General features: G+C 47.3%; 1 protein-coding gene and 1 long non-coding RNA gene across 2 annotated transcripts; both read left to right on the forward strand.

Moving 5' to 3' along the window:
• The first annotated feature begins 7,620 nt into the window (after positions 1 to 7,620).
• LOC109375084 (TRAF3-interacting protein 1-like) lies at positions 7,621 to 13,221 on the forward strand. Its single transcript, XM_019630282.1, has 2 exons — positions 7,621 to 8,540; positions 11,112 to 13,221. Exons 1-2 carry the CDS (start codon positions 8,440 to 8,442, stop codon positions 11,275 to 11,277), a joined length of 267 nt encoding a protein of 88 aa, XP_019485827.1. The 5' UTR covers positions 7,621 to 8,439; the 3' UTR covers positions 11,278 to 13,221.
• Positions 13,222 to 14,634: 1,413 nt separating this feature from the next.
• On the forward strand, positions 14,635 to 18,346 carry LOC109373858 (uncharacterized). The gene is made up of 3 exons (XR_002122302.1): positions 14,635 to 14,923; positions 15,051 to 15,372; positions 15,604 to 18,346. It is a non-coding gene; the product is annotated as an uncharacterized LOC109373858 (long non-coding RNA).
• The last annotated feature ends 3,239 nt before the right edge of the window (positions 18,347 to 21,585 follow it).

Genomic DNA, 21,585 nt, shown 5'->3' on the forward strand with positions numbered 1-21,585 from the left:
CAATGATGGTGCCAACTTGGGCCAGTGAAGCAACGTCCTCCACAACTAGACTGAAGAACAAAACGACAGCAACTTGTCTGTTCCCCTTCCCCAATTCCCTAGCACTGTTCCCATCCCCCCAGTTCCCCAATAAAAAATCTTAAAAAAAAAAAAGAATAAATGACACATGTAAAAATTCAACATCCATTATGACTAGAAACTCATAGTGAACTAGGAATAAAAAGGTACTTCCTTACCTCGAGGATGAGAGCACCTGCGTCAGGGCCAAGGATGGGAAGTGTCACCCTGTTTAGATGCTTTGCAGTCTCCGCCAATGCAAAAACAAAGGAGGCTTAATTCTAGAAGGAAGACAGGATCATCGTTCTTTGAAGATGACAGCAGCCTATCAAGTAAATCAATCCCCCCAAAGTTAAAACTGTTAGGGGAAAAAAATGATGACCAGTGACAAAATAAATACACACAAGTCAGTGTTTGTTCTGTACGTCAACGATAAGCTGTGGGAACCCACAAAGTCCCCTCCAGACCTGGAGACAGCACTGTCCCTTATAGGGCATGTGTGCACCTAACAAGGCGTTTCTAATAACTGGATTGAGAAGCCAAGGAATTCTACCAAGAAATGGAAACAGTCTGGAAAAAATCAAGACATTGTGTTCCTGGATGGGAAACTTGATATTATAGAGATGTCGTTTCTCTCAAATTTATTTATAAATTTAATGTGATTCCAGTAAATATTCATTCAATGGATGTTTTGGAACTTGGCACAGAGTATTCTAAGGTTCATCTGGAAGATAAACGTATGAGAAGAGGCTTTCATGAAAATGCTCGAGAGGCCCAGTTCTCGGCCAGTAAAGTCTCATTCTTATTTCGTTACTTTGCATAGAGACGGGAGGGTTTTAGCTGAGAAGCTGAGTTCTGCGCCTCCCTGTTGTCTGCTGCTCTGTTAGTGTCAGTATGACCAGTTCTCCATGTGATCAGATGATTTGTAAATTATTTCCATTTTTTGGGTCAGTGAGAAAAGCCAGTCTGAATATTGCCTTCTGTGTTCTGTACACGAACCTCCTTCAGCCCGTGACCTGCCGGGATCTCAGCCAGACCTCCCTCCTCTGACCTTACACTGACTTCCAGGACAGCTCCTCGGGCCTTGTCAAGGCAGCAGTGTTCGTAGACGCAGTTAGCAGTTAAGCGCTTTCGTTCTGCACCAGCTCAAGGGCTCCTTACACGCGTTTCTTCTCCTGTGGGAGCTTCCCGGTCGGCTCTTCTCAGGTGTGGACAATTAGCTGACATTTGTGGTGCACTTATGATTAGGGAATTGCATGTGTCACTTCATTTCATCCTCAAAGTCATCTTTGAGATGGCTTATCCCCACTTTCTAGGTTAGGAAACTGAGGCACAGAAGTCATTTTGTCCAAGGTTATGTAGACATTACGTCCCAGAGGCAGGACAGCACCCCAGATCTGTCTGGCCCGGTCTGAACAGTGAAGCTTCTCACACAGGCATTCTAGGAGCTTCCTGCTCGTGTTGGTTTCTTATCTGTAGTTGCTGCAGTGCGCAGACGTGCTCACCCGGAAGGTTGCTTACGTGTTGTCAGGCAGGTCCCCGATATGCGGTGTCCCTTGTCTGTCTGCCAGTGGAATGGTTCAGTATTATCACCCACAGCTGTCAGATCGTGGCACTGCTACAGGAGTCGATGTCCTTTTATACACATAGAGGTAAAATATTGTTTCATGAAAAGCAGTTGTAAGTTGGTATGCCCATTTTGGAAAACTGTTTGACATTGTCATAAGATTGAAGATACACATGCCCTGTGACCCGGCAGTGCCCCTTCCGGCTGCATTTCCTGCAGAGCCTGTGCCCGTGTGTAGGGGGACGTAGATAAGAGTTTTCAATGTTGCATCATTCGTAATAGCCCCTGACCAAGAACATCCATTGGCAGTAGTGAGGATGAATACATAAAATGAAATGCCATTTAGCAAAGCAAGCGAATGAAATACACATGCTTGTGACTCATGGCTGATTCTTAAATTTACTGTTGAGGAGAGGCTGACACACACGGTGGGTACTGTGATGCCATTTGTCCTGTACGAATACAGCAGGTGAGTGGGGCTGCAGGTGTCCCTCTATCATTTTGTTAAATTGTGCATCCTGTTTTATGTGCTTTCCTGTGTGTGTGTAAAGGTTACTGTATTTGATTGCAGACTGTTTTACTGTGCGTTCACGATAGTCGGTGTGACCTACATCAGGATGAATGTATGGTTTCCGTAGGAGTTTGGCACTGGAATATTCCTGGGTGAACAGGACACTTGAATAGTTACTCTATTGGTCTCTGCTTTTCTGTTGTAACTTGGTTGCAGGCATTCCTCAGTTTATGAAAACAAGGCATTTTTGACAGATTGTATAGGTCAGTGCCTGAGGTCACGGGGGAGTGTTATTTAAAGCTCACACTCACACTCTGATTTATTACCCCCCAATTAATCAGACCTTTGTTTATTGGACTTGCTTCATGTAGGGTAACCCCCGCTCAGGAGTACTCAGGACCCTCAGATCCAGGGGCAGAGTGGAGAGCAGGGGGCAGGTGCCACCAGCCCTCCCATTGCACCCCAAATCCTGCTCCTGTAGGTGGCTGGCAGCGTCTAAGGGTCCGGCTTGAAGGCATCATTTTAGGAATAGTAGTTTCTTCTCCTGAAGCATTGAAATGGAAACTTAGAGAAGCAAATCTCTTAGGACAATAGGTTTTATTTGTCAGATTTATAATAAATACTTGTAGATATAAAAATCACTCTAAACACAAATAGCCACATTTCTGGGACAAGTATGTATATGGTAAATGCAAATAATATTAAGTCCCAAAGTGACTAACTGAAAACTCTTGGAAAGTCACTTTTTCTAAAGTGCATATACTGGGATGTCAAAAAAATGTATACATAGGACTTGTATTCACCTTTTGCTATCGGTATATATTGAGTAGTACAATTTTAATACAGTTTTTTTTCCTTTCTTAAAATGTGTATACATTTTTTTGGCACTGTCTGTCTGCTGAAATGCTTTGCCAGAGGCCTCCTGCCAGAATCCAGCTGAGTAAATCGTCTGCAGCCTGCAGGAGGGGGGCACCGGAGGGCAGACATGTGTCCTGTGAAACACACATAGTTGCCCCCCCCCCGCCCCTGTCGCCTGTAGTAGAAACCGATCCCATGACGGGGCCGCAGCCATGTGCTCCGGCCCGCCAGCATAGCTCCGGGCAGGTCTCTGAGCTCAGAATCGCATCTTTCAGTAAAGGGTTTTGAGGTCTCACTTCATGGTGTGGCTTATTTATACTTACAAAGTGGAGATGGGCAGGGGCTGTGTCAGTAAGGAAGATAAATGGTGTTTTGATGACAGGACTTGTCTTCCTAGAGCTGGACGTGACAGCCTAATTAGTCGGTGCTGACAATATATAACCATACTCGTATTTTTCAGCGTGCACCAAAGTCCTCAAACCATGCCCGAGTGACAGTCTTTTCTGGCCGCCACAGTGACTCGAGGTGAGAGCTGCCTCGCACACTGCAGCCGGCTTGCCGCTTCCCCACGCGGGGCCTTGCGGCTTTGTTCGTCGTGTGGATAAACTTAGGACAATGGTCAGCCTTATGGAGGGTTTCCTGTGTGCGAGGCATTGAGCTGCCTGTTTCATAATACCCCATTGAATCTTACCTGCAGGGTGAACGTTTTTGTGTCCGTTTTATTGTGAGGAGCCGAGGTATGGAGCTCAGTCAGGCTCCCCAGGCCGTAAAGCTAGGAGGTGGTGAAGCCAGGCTGGCACTGGCCTCGCCACGTAGAGCGCTCTTTCCCGGCCACCAGTCCCCCTGTGTTCTGGGTGGTTTTAGGTGGTGTTTTCTGTAATTATATAGTTTCATTATTTTTTGCTCTTCCGTTTCCAAAAATGAAGCATATTTCATATGACTGATTCCTGAGTGGTGAGTGTGGTAGTAGATTCTCAGATTTTACTGTACATGTTAAGTCCATAAAACGGGTTTGTAATGGTTGTGTTCTCCCGGAAAGTTGCTGATGTAGCTGGATAAGCGGTGTATAAATCAGTCTGTCGTCAGAGGGTGTGCTTTTCTAAGCACATAATCACTGCCTGACCTGTTCACCCCCACCTTGCCACAGCCATTTAAATGAAAGTTTGAAAAATGCCAGAATTTTGATGTTTTGCAGCAACGAGTTTGCGGCAATAAGTCTCTCCTGACTATCAGAACCTGAGCCCAGATGTATCTTATTTTAAATTCTTGACCTCTTAAAAATAAAGTTATAAACTTAAGGATTAGCGTTCCCAGTCCTGCTTGGCTCTGTGGTGCAGGCCCATGAAGGCGCGGACAAGGCGACCTGGAATGGTGGGGGCCTGACCACACAGCCGCAGAGTCCCCTCCGCCTGTAACTCACGGGCCTGTAAGACGTTTATGTGTGCTCGTCTCCCATCCTAAGTTCTGGACCCTAAACAGCTTTACAGCAGAGTCCACATGTGCTAAAGACATAAAAATTCTTAGTAATCATTATGAATGGGTTTAAATAGAATTTTCAATTTCTCAGCTAAGTCAAAGAGATTTACTCATCGGCGTATAATAAAGTCAACGTGTTTTCTTGGGAAGTAATTTATTGTATCAGATTCGTTTTCATCATTTAGCATTTTAAAGGCATTTATATCACCATTGTCTTTCTCCTTTCCTTAAACTTATTTTGAAGTAACTGTAGGTTCACATGCAGTTGTGAGAAGTAACGGAGATATCCCGGGCGCCCTTTCCTGAGTTTTCCCCACTGATGACAATCTTGCACAACTGTATTGTGATGTCACACCCAGGATGCTGACTGACCCTGATACAGTCAAGATTCAGAGCCTTTCTGTCACCGCGAGCACCCCTGTCCTTTCCTAACCAAACCCACCCGCTGCCTGCCACCTACCTCCTTCTTAACCCCTGGCAACCATGAGCTGTTCTCCGATTTTCTAATTTTGTCATTTCAAGACTGTTCTATAAATGGCATCTTTTGAGATGGGCTTCTTTCACTCATTATAATTCTCTGACATCCATCCAGGCGGCTGTGGGAATCAGTAGTCCATCACTTTTCATGGCCGAGTAGTGGTCCATGGTATGGATGTAGCAGTTTATTTAACTCTTTACCTGTTGAGGGTCACGGGCTGTTTCCAGGTTTGGAGTACTGTAAATAAAGCCCCTGTACACATCCGTGGACAGGTTTATGTGTGAACATGAGTCTTCATTTCTCTAGGACAGGGGTGTCAAACTCAATTAAAACACGGACCATTTGGTGCAACAGGCAAGATTCATTCGGGCCACATCACATTTACAAATTTTGTTAAATTTATATTCTGAAGTGAGGATTCAGGAATATGGATAGGATAATTAAAACACTATATAATTGCTTTTATTTAAACTTTTATTTTATTTAATGTATTTATAAAACTAAAATTATTTTTTACCCGAGTGCTCTTTTTAACCTTTTCGCTATTGGGATCTGTTTACATTATGTGGCACTGAAAGTGGCAGACATATCGCTTCCAAACGTTGCAGGAACTGAGTCAGCGCGTTTATACATGCCCACAGGCCCCCAGGAAAGGCACCGGGCCACGTGTATACTCGTCTTCAGTAGTTAAAGGGTTAACGAGGGAATTGTGTGTACGGTATTGCCTCCATCTCCTCTAAGCGCTGTTTTCTTCATAACAATTTTTTCTATTTTCATTTTATTTCAGAGCATCGCGGGCCACAAAAAATTACCTCGAGGGCCGCATGTGGCCCGCGGGCCGCCAGTTTGACATCCCTGCTCTAGGAGCACAACTGCTGGGCCTTGTGCTAGTGGCATGTTTGTTAGTTTTTAAAGAAACCACCACACTGTTTTCCCGAGCGGCTGCACCATTTTACATCCCCTTTGCCGTGTGCGAGGGTCCGGCTTCTCCGTGTCCTCACCAGCATTCGGCGTAGTCACCGTATTTATTTTAGCCGTTCTGATAGGTGGGGGTGATGGCATCTCAGTGTGGGTTTAGTTCACACTTTCTGAGAAGGTAATGATCTTGAACATCTTTTCACGTGCTTGGCTGCTATCTGTGTGTCTTCTGCTGAAATGCTTGTTCACGACTTTTGCCCATTTTCTGAATGAATTGTTTGGGGTTTTTTTGCTGTTGGGTTTGGAGATACTGGTTCTTTGTCAGATCTATGGTTTGAAAATATATTTGCTCACTCTCTGACTCATCTTTCATCCTCTCAACAGGGTTTCTTGCACAATGAAAGTTTTTCATTTTCATAGAATTTACTTTATCAGTTTTTCCTGTAATGGATTGTGCTTTTGGTATCAAGTCTGAGAACTCTTTACCTGGCCCAACATCTCAAAGATTTTCTCCTAGCTTTTTTCCAAAAGGCTCATAGGTTTACGTTGTATATTAAGTCCACAATCCATTTTGAGCTAACTTTTGTGTAAGGTATGAAGTCACTTTCCCCCTGTGGATGTCCAGTCGCGAAGGTGCCATACGCTGCAAGACTCCATCCCTCCACTGAATCGCTTTTGCACCTTTGTCAAGCTTAGGTTGGGCATATTGGCGGGGATGTATTTCCGGATTCTCTGTTCTGATCCACTGGACTCTGTCTGTCCTGCCAGCACATGTGGTCTTGGTTCCTGGAGCTGCATCGTAAGTCCTGAAGACGGGTAGACTGGCTGCTCCCTCTTTATTCTTCTTTTTCTAAAGGTTTTAGCTCTTGCGGGTCCGCTACTTCTCCATATAAATTCTAAGATAACCTTGTCTATATCTACAAAAAGTTTGAGATTTTGATAGGAATTGTGTGAAACTAGCAGTCAGTTTCGGGAGAATTGATACTTTTGCCTCGTCGGGTCTTGTCATTGATGAACATGGTGCGTCTCTCCATTTATTTAGGTCTTGAAGTTCTTTCATCTGCATTGTGTAGCTTTCAGTATACAAGTTCTGTACATGTTTTGGCAGATTTACACCTAGTATTTCCCTTTTTTGAACAAATGGAAATACAGTCGAGTTTTGTATGTTTATCTTGCTGCAGCCTTGCTGAACTCACTATTCTATGAGTTTTACCTTTTATTTTCACTGAACATTTCCAACACGCCAGGTGTTGTGTTCAGGCTTTCCACGTGTTTGCCAGAAGTCAGCAGGTGGTAGGGCTAGGGTCTCGGCAGGTAAACTATTTATCCATTTCATTTGCTCACTTGACAAATATTTAAGGAGCGCCTGTATGGACCACAGCGGATCCAGACATAGGTCCCTACCCTCCTAGAGCCTGCAGTCTGAAACCAGCATTAGAAGTAACACAGTGATTACATAACGTAGTAACACAAGTTCAAAAGTAAAACGTATGTCATTAATTATAACTTAATGCATTTGCCTCATACTTTGAGTGGGTAACATCGGCAGGCCACAGCCAGGCTGGGGCATGGCAGTGTCGGGGAGGGCTTCCTGAGCAAACAATGGTCATTTTCCTAGGAAAGGTGTCCCAAGCCAAACTGCTTATTCATTCTTGTCAACCTGCATCAATTGTTGACATTCAGAAATGTCTGTGATAAAAGCTCATATAAAGAGAATCCTGAAGTTGCTTGTCAACAAACTCTAGGCCAAAGCCGAATGATTTCCCTGGTCGCCTGTGGGTCCTCACCCCCTTCAGCTACTGCTGTAAACCCACCCTGCTCCACACCAGCGATGCCCACTGAGGGCGCCAGGCCTCGGAGTCGGCTAGACCAGCGGCTTAGTTTGGACCGCATCCTGACCTCTGTGGGTCCTGCGTGGTGCCGTTGGCCACGCCCTCACCTTTCTCGTCCACGTCACCAGTGTTCTCTCTTGCAGGTTCCTTTCCTTCTCTCACCTGGCAAGCCAGGTTCCTGAGTCATCTGAGGTGGAAAGGTGGTGCGCTCAAGTAGTGAGATGCAGACTCAGGTCCCCGTTCAGCAGTGCGTTTGGGAAAATCATTAGTGTCCCTAAGCTGTGTAACCATAGCTGCTATAAGTTTCCGGTCACTTGGGAAGTAAGCCTTAGCATATTGAAATTTGCCCCTCAGATGAATTTCTTCCTGATAAAGTCTTGCAGGTAAAGACCCCTGGACCCTCTGAGAAGGGAAGGAACGGACCCTCACCTGCACTGCTTACTGCTCACACGGTGCTTGGCACGGCCCGGCTGCTGCTGGCTCGAGCCTCAGGTTCGCAGAAGCAAAGCAGTGTCACATGGCTGGCGAGTCTCGAGCCAGCACTGTCCCCACTCTCCTGCTGTCCTGCCTTAGGACTGAGAATGCCCCTCTCTCTCTCCATACTTCCCACTCCCTGTAGGAAAAATTGCCTGTCTTTGAGTCTGCGTGGAAGAAGGAGAAGGACATCGTCTCCAAGGAGATCGAGAAGCTCCGCGTGTCCATCCAGACGCTGTGCAAGAGCGCGCTCCCCCTGGGCAAGACCATGGACTACCTGCAGGAGGACGTGGACGCCATGCAGCATGAGCTGCAGCTGTGGCACAGCGAGAACAAGCAGCACGCAGAGGCCCTGCAGGAGGAGCAGAGGTCAGCTGGGAGCGGGCCACAAGGGGCAGGGCCAGGCCTGCGCCGCCACTCAGCGGGGGTGAGGCCACAGGTTTGCCCCTCCACTCAGCCTCCCTCGAAGGAAACCTGCTGCTGCTTCATTCCAATCCTCATGTGCATTTCTTTGTAGCAGTTGGAGAAGATTTAGAGTTCATGTTCACACACAAAACAGATTCAGACATTAAAAAATACAGGGAACTTTGCAATTTGGCTACCATGTTTTTCATGTGTTTTATCAAAATCCCCAAAGCTTTATAACTGTTTATAGTTTGAAAGTATTTTAGTTTTTTACTCTAAAAGAAATGCTGATGAACCCACTTTGAAATTGCTCTCATGCAAGAAATATAATAGTCACTAAAAAAGAGATTTATTTTAGTGAAATGTTTGACATTCTATATTTATAATCATTGAGTCTAGGGTGCATATAATTTTATATAAACTCTTAAGTGTTTTTTAGAAAACACTTAATCTGACTCAGTGATATACTCAAGCCCATATAATAAAAAGCTACATTATAACAAAGTCCTACTCTTTTATTATTAGTCTGCTTATTCTTAAAAAGCCCCTTAAATTTTAAAATCTAAGCATGAAAGAAGTGAGACAATCACTGAGAACTTTTTGGTGCCTATTCTAGAGTGATCCATGGTTGCCCCTCCCCCCCCATCCAACAGTAGCGTGTTCCTCTGAAACCTTTCATAAGGCGAAATGGCGTAGAGCAAAGACGCAGTTATTAGTTTATTTGGAAAGATTTTGAGTATTCCCAAGTAATCATTCCAAGTAACACATATAACCTCAAATACCCCATCATGTGGTAAAAGCAGGAGTGATATGATAAATACACACCACACTTTGCACACCCACCAATCAGTCCACTCAAGCAATAGACGGTCCATTTTATCCGTTATTGGGGTTCCGACTAAGAGAGACTCTTTTGCTACTTGCAGAACCTATAGTAACTTCAGCAGCTTTCAGGATTCTTTCTCTGTGTGTAAATGGTACGAATGGTGGCAGGTTCAATGCACACAGGTGTTTATATCGTTCACCATGATCAGAACACTAAATTCCATCTAGTTTCATGCGAAACGTAACACCCTTGTGAGCTCCCTTTGGCTTTTCTGGCGCCTTAGGACACACTTGCTCACGGATGTACCGAGCAAACGGGTAAAGCGCAGGTGCTCACAGACGCGGTCAGAGCCCTGGCCAGGCGCTGAGCTGCCGAGTTTGGCTCCTGGTGGAGCTGGCGGGACCTCACACTGGCTGCTGCCAAACTAGCGCTGACCGCTATTTTCACCTTTTGCATTTCTTGTAAAAGCAAGAATCCTTTGGATTTCTTCTGGTTAGCAAAAACCGGTACTAACAGAAGTCTTTTGTGACAGTGAAATGGCGTGATGTGGACTTTCTGTTGTAAAAGCAGGGATGCCCATCAATGGTTAGCGCTTACATTTTGATTTAAGGTCTTAAAAAGGGTCATTCCAGACATTTCTTCTCTAAAAACTCAATTTTGCTCTACGGTAGGGTGGTTGGAAGCCATTACTTTTTTTTGTTTTGTTTTGTGTTTATGTGCTTAAAAAGCCTAAAGGGATGGGCCGACTGAGTGGCTTGTTGGTGAGGAGTTCGCTTGGGATGCCAGCTCTGAGCAGCAGGGCCCCGGTTCAGATCCCACATGAGGGCCAGTGACACTGCGCCCCCTACAGCTAAGATGGTGAACAACAGCTCGACCTGGAGCTGGGCTGCCATCAGTCGCTGGCAATGGTGTAGGCTGCAGTGGGGCTGGCCGGCAGCTGGCATGAGCTTTCGTGAGCTGCCGTGAGCCACTGTGAGCAGCCGTCCAATGGCCGGTGAGCGATCTGCCTCATCCGGGGGGAGCACAATGATAATACCAACATGGGCCAGTGAAGCGACGTCCTCCACAACTAGACTGAAGAACAAAAGGACAGCAACTTGTCTGTTCCCCTTCTCCGATTCCCCAACACTGTTCTCCTTCCCCCAATTCCCCAATAAAATCTTTGAAAAAAACCCTAAAGGGACAGGTTAATTTTGACCTGGCTTTCCCAAGTATTTCTAATGTCACTCCAGTACTGAACTTGTAGTGAAAGGCCTCCTGTCACATCTTGAACAAGTGAGTTGGGGGGCTGCGTCTGGGAAGCCCTTGAAGCTGGGTGAGCCTCCCCCGGAGGTTGGGGTTCCAGCAAGGAAGGTTGGGGGCGTGTTGGGCTGTCCAGGTGTTGATGGGCCTCGCTGCCCACCTCCCTGCCGTCCTGCGGGCTCTCTGTGACATCTGTAACTTAAGGACTTGAAGAAATATCAGCCTCCTCTGTGAAAATTTTACGTTCAACTTCACTTTTGGTGGTTGTGGGCTTGTGAAAATAAGACCTAGATTTCTCTCAGGTGTGAGGTTTTTCACTTTATATAATTATCGTAGTACGTTTCTGTTTTTATCCTTTTTCTTTGGATGGGATCAGTAGTTTACTTTTGTCATCTTTCAGTGTATAACTAAGCAGCAAATCTAAAATGAGCCAGGACACTTATGAGTCACTGCTTCTGTTTCCTCAGCATCACAGACAGCGCCGTGGAGCCGTTAAGGGCCCAGCTCGCGGAGCTGGAGCAGCTGATTAAAGATCAGCAGGACAAGATCTGTGCCGTGAAGGCCAACATCCTGCGGAATGAGGAGAAAATTCAAAAAATGGTGTACAGCATCAATTTGAGTTCGAGAAGGTGAAAGCTCCGAAGTCTCACAGACTAGCAGTTGTCCTCAGCTGGAAATGGAAGATAGGACATCATTCCTTCTGAACTGTCAGCTTGCTAAGAAAATGAATGGTTTCCAAGGTTATGCAACTACTTTTCAGAGCTTTAAAACTGCAGGCATATTCAGTGCATGGAAAAGACCATGTGCTCCTGCCTTCCTCCAGCTAGAACCCCTGATAGTTATAAATAGCTCTTCGAAACACGTGTGTGAGGAGTTTCTTTGCGAGCCTGTCCTGTGTGTTTCTGCAGGGGCCTATTGTGTTCAGTTCTGTACTGGAATTCTTAGGCAGTGAGTGGCCTTGGCACACCAAGGCAAACAGTGGCCGTTGACATCAGGATTTAGGTCTAGAGACAAGACTTCCTAAGTCAGGCGCTGAATGAAGGACGGTAACACTTTCTGATTGGCACTTTAGGAATAGAATGAGGCCTGAGGATGAATGAATTATACTTGTAGTTAATTTCCACTTGAAAAGGGTTCATTTCAGCCTATGCCTTTATTAAGGGGTGTGTGAACTTGTTTTTTTAGCCTCTTTATAATTGCATATGCTTCTTCATGTAATTTTCCCATTGGTCCCTATTATCTTTTGCTTGTGTTTCTAGCCCTTAAAGTTCATACATTTAAAAAGGAGGTTCCAGTGTAGCCTTCATGACCCTGCCTGGACGTGAGGTTGTCCCAGGCTGTCCTCTCTTTCTTTAGCATTTGCCGCTGTGTTCCCTACGGGGTACTGGTGTGGCTTGGCAGGGGCCCCTGTTCTCTTTAAGAAGAGGGCTTGCTCCCCAAGGCACTGACACCATGTCCTTTCCTTCGCACAGGTTTGTGCACCTGTGCACCTGCGAGACAGGTAGCTTAGGGAAAACTGTAAAAGGAAGACTTAAAAAGATGCACTGATTTATAAAAATTTTTTGATGGGACCATTTTTTGGGGGGAAATTATTTTTTAAAGCAAAAGTTTGTTGTTTTTTTTAATGGTTTATATTTGGTTTTTCACATACATATAATTCTGTAAATACTTAAGTCTTCAAGTTTGGGTGCAAAGAATTGCACTATTTGGAGACGTGTTTACTGGTCTTAGGCCTGGGTCCTGACATTTTGTATTTATTATGTAAGCCAAGAGTGCCCGAGGAAGTTTTGTTTCTTTAAGGATCAGCACAAATGGCACAGTTTAGTTTTCCTTCGTGTGATTTCCAAAATAAATCTTTTACTAAGGTAGTTATATGATTTTCTAAGCTGAATAAGTTCAAAATCAGATTATTAAGAGCTACCATTTGGAAACATTGGTCGTCTTCTCCTTTCCAGAGCACACTGTAAAATTCTATTTGATCAGATTATACTAAATACTTACTGGGGGAGGAGAGGCATATTAGTTACTAGCCCTTCATATACTTACAATTTTTTTTCCCACTGAATTCAAATGACTTAGCCACAGCCCTCAATGGACTCTGTTTTGCTTCAAGTTAAGATGTCTGCCTTTTATGAATTTATATATATGACTAGAATTTTTATGTTGCAAAAAATTACATGCATTGTATGTGGGTAAAATTTTGTATGAAGTAAGTATCAAATTGTATCATAAAACTTATTTTTTCTTTTATACATAAATCATTAAAGATAATCACATATTTTTTCTATAAGTGTATCGGTTGTGCAATTCAGTTGACACCTGGAAAAAATTTATAAGCATTTGGGTTTTTTGTATTTTCAAATGTGTGTATTTTGTTTTTCTTTGAAGAAAGTTGAGGGAAATTTATTTCTTCATATTGCGACGCTTATCTCGTCTGTATAAATTGAAAGTTTATAAGTCAGATAAGCATTTATCAGAAATTTCAAGATCATTCGTGAAGTTTTGGAAAGTCTGCATGTGATTATTACTGTATCTTATCACAGACAAATTAAATCCTGATGTTATTATTTTGATAAAATACACAAATGGAATTATTAAATGTTTTTTCTACTTTGGTTTATAAGTTTTCAGGAAGTACTAGAGTCATACTTCAGAAATTTTAATTTAAAGGTTGAGCTGACACTAATTTATAAACAAAGGAAATTCAGAAACCTTTGGAAAAAATAATTCAAGGCTAACATTCAAGCTTTCTTCTTTGCTATTCATACTTATTTTTCTTTTCAATGAGCAGTTCAGAACAGCAGTAACGATGGAAATCTGTGAAGGGAGATGATGTCACTTAGTGACACAACGTGCAGTTTGGGGCTCTGCGTGGTCTGGACTCCCGTCAGTGTACTGACAGGCGCCCCTGAAACGTGCCTGCACTTTTCAGAGTCCTGCATTGACTGCGAGTTGTCTTCTGTTGGCGTGCGCAGTGTCACGGCACACGAGCGGAGGAACAGATGGCCTGGACCTCCCCCGGCTCTCGGACACGAGCGTGACGGCAGCTGCCACAGACTTAGGAGGCCAGTTTGCTTGAGCTTCCACGAGGATCGGCCAGGAAAGGAGGCCTCCTGTACAGAGCACGTGCTCACAGGTGTCCGCCATCAAGGAAGACAAGCCCACACAGGCCATGCTCGGCTCCCAGCTCTGGAATCTTCCGCCCCCCCCCTCCCGCAGAGATGCAGAGAGCCCCCCACGGCCCCCTCTGAGCGGCTCTGGCAACGTGTGATGTAGGAAAGCGAGAGCGAGGGGGTAGAAGGCCCAGGAGCCTCGGGTCCCGCAGGTGGGCAGAGTTTCGCCCTGTCCTCCGGTGCACTTCATTCATTAAATGGCGTTTTGGTGAGGAGAGTTTCTACAAGCTCTGCAGTAGGGCAGAAGTGAAGTCCCAGGGAGACTCCCCTTTTGCTTGTTTTGTGTGTTTTCATAAAGGGAGCTTGGGAAGGACTTTTTTTAATTCAGCAAGAGAAAATTTTAAATGGCTTTTTAAACCGTGAAAGTTTTCAAGCCCATAATTAGAGCTGAGTTGCAAATTGATCATCAGCTTCTTGAACCAAGGAAATTGGTCTTTCTGGTGAGAAAATGGCGCTCAGAAGAAAGTGCCCATATCACAGGGAGGCCCAGGGCTTTGCATCTGAGTGGGATCAAAATGCACACTCCTCCTCCGAGGTTCTCGGCTGCCAGCCAGTCAGGTCAGCTTAGGGGACATTGGGCCTACACACCCAGGCAAGCCCGGGTTACCAGTTAAATTCACATCATTTTGTTGTTCACTGCACTCTTAAGATTCCCCAATCTATTGTCAGAGCAGCTTTCTCATGTTGCCATCAACGATGAAACACATCTCAAAACACTTAAGTTTGCCATTTAAAGTCCTCGTCAAAGCTGTGTTTGCTGGGTGATACCAGCTAGTGTGTGGGGCTCATTTCTTGGAAGGTGGGTGTGGGAGCTGGTTGTCCCCCACCCCCACCCCATCCCCCAGGGGTGCTGTGACTCCCTCTTGCAGGGTGGGCACCATCCGGATCGGCTCAGGGTGGCTGCAGCATGCTTTTCCTCAAGGTTTCCCTCTCCCCCCTCTGGCAGGTCCCGATTTGGACAATAAATGGCCTGGTCCCTCTCCCTATTGGAAACCTGCCGTGAGTGGTGGTGTGTGGCCGACGGGACAAGGCCCCTCTGAGAAGATGTGCCCACTGGGGCCAGTGTGGGCACCACCGTCACTGCAGCCCCGTCACACCGCAGCCAGGTCGGGGTGTGCAGATGCATCTGAACCTCACAGATGGACCGCGTCTCTGCTTCCCCATGGGCAGACGTGGGCCTGGGGGGGGTCATGCCTGGTAGACCTGAGCGAAAAGGCGCCTGTCCGTGCACAGGTGTCGCGCTGCAGGGAGCTCCAGGCCTCTTCCCGTGGACATCTTCACCACAGATTGGATGAAGCTGCAGGAAGTGAGTCTCCGTCATCCTCAGCTGGTGTGAGTAAGACGCGGCCAAACAAATACTGAAGAGCTGACTCAGGACGTGGAAGCCTGCAACTCACCGGCCCTGACTCAGAGAGAGCAGGGAGAAACTGGAGGGCACCGCCGTCAGGACACGGCCCCATGTGGCACTGGTGGGAGCACACGGAACCGTGCGGGTGTCGTGTGATGAAGCCGACACTGCAGCCCGAGGACGTGCTGTGGACCGGAGGCCTCACAGGTGCGTGAGGGCGGGTGGTGGGCTGCGTCACGCCTCCGCCAGAGCCTGGGTGACACCCTGGACAGGACTGTGAAGTGTTTGTGTTTGTTTGTTTGTTTGTTTAAGAAAATGACCCTTACTGTTATGTGTCCATGCCCTTCATCATCCCAGATTTTCATGTGGCATAACTAATTTTTTAAATATGACATCTGTCTTCATTACTTTTTATTTAAAGTGATGTCTATTGAATAGGTAACATATTCACATGGATAGGTGATCAGAGTGACAGGAGAGGTCTGCCCAAGCGGCCTCCCTCCCGCCCGAGCCTGTCCGCCTGGTGGCCCTCTGGGCAGCCGCTGTTACTGGATCCTCCTTGGTCCCTCTTTCTGGGAAGACAGCAGATGTGAGTCCATGTTTCCCCGCCCCACAACGCACAGCATCTCTGTGTACAGTGTGCTGTGTGCTCTGCCCTGCACCTTGCTTTTTAAACCTTTTCCACTGTCGGGGAGACCTCACATGTCCATCCCGGAGGTGGCCTTCCTTCGGCGGAAGCCCCACGAACGTCCCCAACGATGTGCAGGCTGCCCGGGCCCAGCTCCCGATGGCTGGACTGGGGTGGTCTGCCGTCTCCTCCCTCTGAAAATGGCCACCCTTGTGGAGTTTGCACGCTGGTGGGCGAGAAAGAGGACTCGGGCTGTAACTTGCACTTCTCTCGTTTTCGGTAAGTGGCAGCGCCCCTGTGCTTGCAGCTGTTTTTCTTTTCTGGGGACCTGACGGTTCAGATCATTGCCCTTTATTCTGTTGGACTCGGTCTTTTTCTTCTGGATTTGTTTCTGGAAGCTCTTTTGTGTTTCAGTTGCAAATGTTATTTTCCAGTTTGCCTTCTGCCATTGCATATGACTCCCCCCCTCCCACCCCTGCAAAGTGACGCTAAACAAATAATAATGGCTCTCACCCTCCTTCTGTAACCGACCGATGGACGGTGCCTCCAGCATGCTGCGGTAAGATAACTTTGTCGTGTTAGAAGCATTCTTCTCTCCCAGCTTACAGGGAGAGTTCAGCGGGAATGAATGTTGAATCAGTCTTGTCGGTTATGGAGATCACGTCTTTTCTCCTTGGCCTGGCAGGTGACATGATCGAAGACCTATTATTAAAGCATTCTTACAGTTGTAGATTAAATCCAACTCGATCGGGTCGATTGTTCTTTTCACTCACTGGTTGGTTCTGTTATGAGTGCCTCACTCCGCTGCGTGTCGCCTGGCGGTGGGGGTGGGGCACCCTCTGTTACTTGGTTAAGCCCAGCCTTCTGTGGGCACCTGTCCCCGGCATTGCCGCCTCCCCTCCCTTGGCTGCGGCTCTGGGCCCAGCACCTCCCCGCAGTGCCCTGAGGCTGACAGTGCTTGTGGCTGCCCCGCCACCCCACCCCAGGGTGGCTTTTGTCCCCTGGGGACTTAGGGGAGAAGGTTCCAGAAGGAGCTGTGCTCCCTCTCCCAGGTCCCCACCACAAGGACGCTTCTGTTGAAATGTTCCATGGAGGCACAGTTAAGTCCAGAAATGGTTTTCCTCCTGTGTTTAGGTAGCTCGCTACTAGCATTTTCCGGTTAAAGGAACACCCCACCTGGGCTGAGTCCTGACAGTGAAACCGTGTGCGGGCCTTGGGCCTGAGGAGAGTCAGGACTGCGACATGAAGACACAGGTTCGCCTCAGCCTGCTGGCCACTAGTGGGGACTCGAGCCTCTGGGTGGTGGCACTCAGAGACCCCCTCCAGGGGTTTGTGGTTTCAGAGCCAGGCATGGGGCCCCACAGGGCTCATGGCCCCGACTGCTCTGGGAAGTGTTGGTTTTGTTTTCATAAGGCACATAAAACCCTTTGACTTGGGCAGGGAGAAGCCAGCGCCACCCTTACAAACTCCGGGCTTCCCCAGGAAGCGGCCCACCCTGCCCGACGGTCAGATGGGGCCAGGTGGGCGCAGGTCTCTCTGAGCCTGGGTGTCATCCTGGTCCCAAGCCACAGTGGCTGGAGGAGTGGGGTGCAGGCAAAGATGGGTGCCGGTCCCCTAGAACAAGAGGCTGAGAAAGTGAAGGACACCCTGACACAGTACAGGACTCCAGCAAGGATGGCATTGTCCCTGTGTCCAATTCTGAGGGACCCTCAGCTGCCCCTGCCATGGAGAGGAGGGGTACCCAGGAGGATGGGGGAGGCCCGTGCTGGGGACCCCGCAGAGCTGAGGCGGGGCCAGCCCAGATGACACCTCCATGGGCGAGAGCGCAGGAAGGGGCAGACCTCGGGGCACAGGCTGACCTTCTCCCCCAAATTGGTCTATAAATTGAACAGTGTAAAAAATATCCAAATGAGAGTACTGAAGAAATTTAAGCTAAGATACTATAAAGCTATACTAATTAAAGCAAAGTGGTACTGTTATAAAAAAATGTAAATTAATCAATGAAGCAGCCCCCAACCAGATACATAAATGTGGGAATTTAGTTCCTGATAAGTGCGGTATTTCAAAGCAGAAATGTTTGAGATTGTTGTCCAAATAAATATTACTGGAACATATGGTTACCCCTAAGGCAAAAATACAACATGTAAAAGTAACTTCCCAAAATTAAAGAGTTTAAAAATATGAGAATACTAGAAGGAAATAACTGGAGGGAGCACATTTCGTATTTATAATGTTTATATTATGATACGCTTTATATGTTTCTGTGATGTAGCATAGTCGTGCATTGTGAGAGGCAGTGTGAGTATAGGAATAGAGCAGACAGGAGCATAGGAAGAGCGCCAACTGCATTTTAGGGTGAGGAAGAGCTTCCTAAAAAGGCATGCTATTCAGAAGCCATAGATGAAAACAAGTAACACTTGGCTCTATAAAAATATCAGTTTCTAGGTAGCCAACCAAAAGATAAAAATGACACACAGGGAGAAATATTTGCAACATCTCTAATAAAGAGTTATGCATACTAGACAAAGGCTTTTGTTTTTTTTTGTTGTTTTTTTAAAGATTTTTATTGGGGAATTGGGGGGGATGGGAACAGTGCTGGGGAATTGGGGGAAGGGGAACAGACAAGTTGCTGTCGTTTTTGTTCTTCAGTCTAGTTGTGGAGGACGTTGCTTCACTGGCCCAAGTGGGCATCATTGCGCTCTTCCCGGGCGAGGCAGATCAGTCGCCGGCTTCTGGACGGCCGCTCACTGCGGCTGCTGGCCGCTCACGCTGGCTGCTGGCTACACACGGTAGCCCATGGCAACCCACTGCCACAGGGGCTGCAGCCTCTGCCGTCGCCGGCAACTCACAGCAGCCCAGCTCCAGGTTGAGCTGTTGTTCAGCATCTTAGCTGTGGAGGGCAGTGTCACTGGCCCTCATATGTGGGATCCGAACCGGGGCCCTCTGGCGTCCCAAGCCAGTTCTTAACCATCGCGCCACTCGGCCGGCCCTAGACAAAGGCTTTTGAATTAAGAAAACTCCTTATAGCCCCACTGAATGATGGAAGGAAATATCAGTAGGCCGTCAACTCCTAAAAGATGCCAGTGACCGACTACATGAAACCACTTGTAACCTCATTACCAAGAGAGAAAGTGGCAGCGTTTGGGAATTCAGAGGAGAGAGAGGCCTGGGTTTGAACCCCGGCAGGTCGGGGGGCCCTGCCCTCAGCCCCTGGAGGGCTCATCCTTAGTTTGTGCCTTTGGACAGTGGCCTAAACGTTTAGCACCATTTTCCCACATGTGTGATCAGGTTAATCACTGGGTACCTACTTCGCAGTTCATTCTCAGAGGATAAATGCGTCGCTGGTTATGAAGTACACAGATGAGTAACTGACAGAGTGTGCTCTGTGTAAGTCTCGGCTAGTCATGATCTGTGTCTGTAAGTTAACATCACATTGACTTTTTTTTTGACACAAGTTAAAAAGATAAGCGTGCACGGTGTGCCTGGGGATGTGGTGGTGAAAACTGTCCAGTATTTTTAGACGGTGTTTCGGAAGTACGTCTCAGAATGAAAAACAGGAATATTTTGCTGACAGAAGAGAAAGCCGGAGCGGGGACATGACCAGTGTCTTCAAATAAAAGGTCTGGTGGGTCGAGGAGGAGGGGTTGAACCTGTTCCCGGTGGCCCTGGGACCCACCCGTGGGGGAGAAATAGAGGAAGCTGAGACTTTGGCTCTGTAGAAGGAAGAATCCATTCAGACAGAATGGCCCAAAGGTGGTGTGGATGGTCTGGGTAGGGAGTGGGCTTCCCATCACAGGAGGAATGCAAGCAGAGGTGGGGTGACTGCTTCTCAGGGATGCTATTAAGGATTCTACCGGGTGCTCCCCCTGCTACTTCCAGATTTGCCTACCCCCAGCCAGGAAGGGCCCGTCACACTCTCCCAGGCCCCCCACCCCCAGTGCTCTGTCTGCTGACCCCACCAACATGTGAACCCCCTCACGTAGGATAGCCGCGGCGGGCACAGTGCCAGGGCCCATGGCACTTTAGGGGCTCGTGAAAATGGAATTTCTTTTATAAGCAGAAGAAAAAAAATGAACCTTTAGATCAAAGTAAATGTTTTAATATATTTGCCTTTATATCAATGCAGTTGTAAAATGTCATTTTTAATATTTTCTATGGAGGAAGGGCCCATGAAGGTGCAAATGCCGCGGGCTGTCATACAGCCTGAGTTGGTCACTGGGACTCACACCCCTCTGTCCCTTGTGTGGCTGGACCCACCTCGAAGGTGACCTCACTGTACTCTCCACATTACTGGGGGGGTGGGGGGGGCAGGGGAGCGGAGCGGAGCCGGCATCCTTCTGTGGGTTTTCCATTTCCAGGGATTAGGGCTCTGAAGGAAAGCGTCTTTGGGGCAGTTTCAATACAAACACCAGGAAGCATTTAAAAATAGCACTTTCAAATAAAAACTCCTAGACCAGGGGTTTTAAGTGTTAAGCTCATTTGGATAGTTGCAAAATCAAAACCTGCAGTGGCATGCAGATTTGGCGCCTGCAGCCTGTGGTGCCACAGAGGCTGTGGTGGGAGCCGAGCCCTGCTGAGTGCATGGTCACCACCGGGGCTGGGCTTGGGGACAGGCCTGCGTCCCCCGGAAGCCCCTCCTGTCGGCTGTGGAACCGCACACCCATGTCAGTGTTCTCCCGTAGCTACACCTGCCCAAACAGCCATTCGTGGCTGTGAAAATTGTTGGACTCCTTAGCAACACACAGGTCACCATTTATAAAGAGCGAAGTGGTCCCTGGGGTGAGTTGGACTGTGTTAAGGGGTCCCCTCACCCCCCCCAGGATGAGGCTGGCAGAGCTCAGCCTGTGGGGCCCCTCCCGACCCCCAAGCCCCTGCCCCATCACTGGCTCACCGAGGGCCTGAGTGAGCTCCGGTCTCCAGGGGCAGGGTCGGCTGGCACTGCCGGGACCAGCCATGGTTACACTTGCAGGAATGTTTTGAGCAATTATGTTAATTTCTTAAAGCTTCTTAATTTTTTTGAGCACATTGTACTCTTATCTGTGCCTTTGAGGTTATTTGTATCTCGTGTCTTAGGGTGGACATACCGTCTGTGCCTCAGCCCATCACTTCTTGACTCCGGTTTGGCTCAGCCGTCTCCAGCTAAGGTCGGGGGGTTCACGCCATGGAAGCTGGCGCCTGCGAGAGAGGGACAGGGACAGTGCTGCACATTAAACTTACAAGCGTGTTGTGTCTGCAGCCATCACACTGCGAACAGCACAAAACACGGAGGGACTTGCTTCCAGTGTTTAAAGACGGCTGCTCCGTTCAAGAAAGAAGTCCCTCGTGTCATGGCCACACAAGGGAAGTTCCCCTGTAGGCTCACTCTTCTCTGACGTGTTAAAATAAATGAGAATATTCCCCGACACTGAGGTCAGAACAGCCACAGGTTGGCTACGGATCCGAGAGTTCAGCAAAAGTCAGCAAAAACTTTCTGTGAGAATCAACCATCTACGTGGAATTAAAGAACATTTGTACGTTTTATTATTTGAAAATTGTATCACTAATATTTAAAAATACGTTATGATTTTGTAGGGTGTCAGATGGTCACATGTCTTGTTAGGGAGACCACTTCATGGATGGGGTAGAGGCCTGATCACCGCACTGTACACCTGAAGCTGCGTTGAATAATATTGTATGTCAACTCTAATTGAATACATATATAGTCACGGGACGTGGAGTAGAGTGTGGGAATGGAGTCAAGGGAATTGTAATAGATAAGCATGATATCGGGGGTGGGAGGGCAGTGGATGGGG

This window comes from Hipposideros armiger, unplaced genomic scaffold (assembly GCF_001890085.2).
Source record: "Hipposideros armiger isolate ML-2016 unplaced genomic scaffold, ASM189008v1 scaffold_17, whole genome shotgun sequence".
In the NCBI taxonomy this organism is placed as follows: Eukaryota; Metazoa; Chordata; class Mammalia; order Chiroptera; family Hipposideridae; genus Hipposideros; species Hipposideros armiger.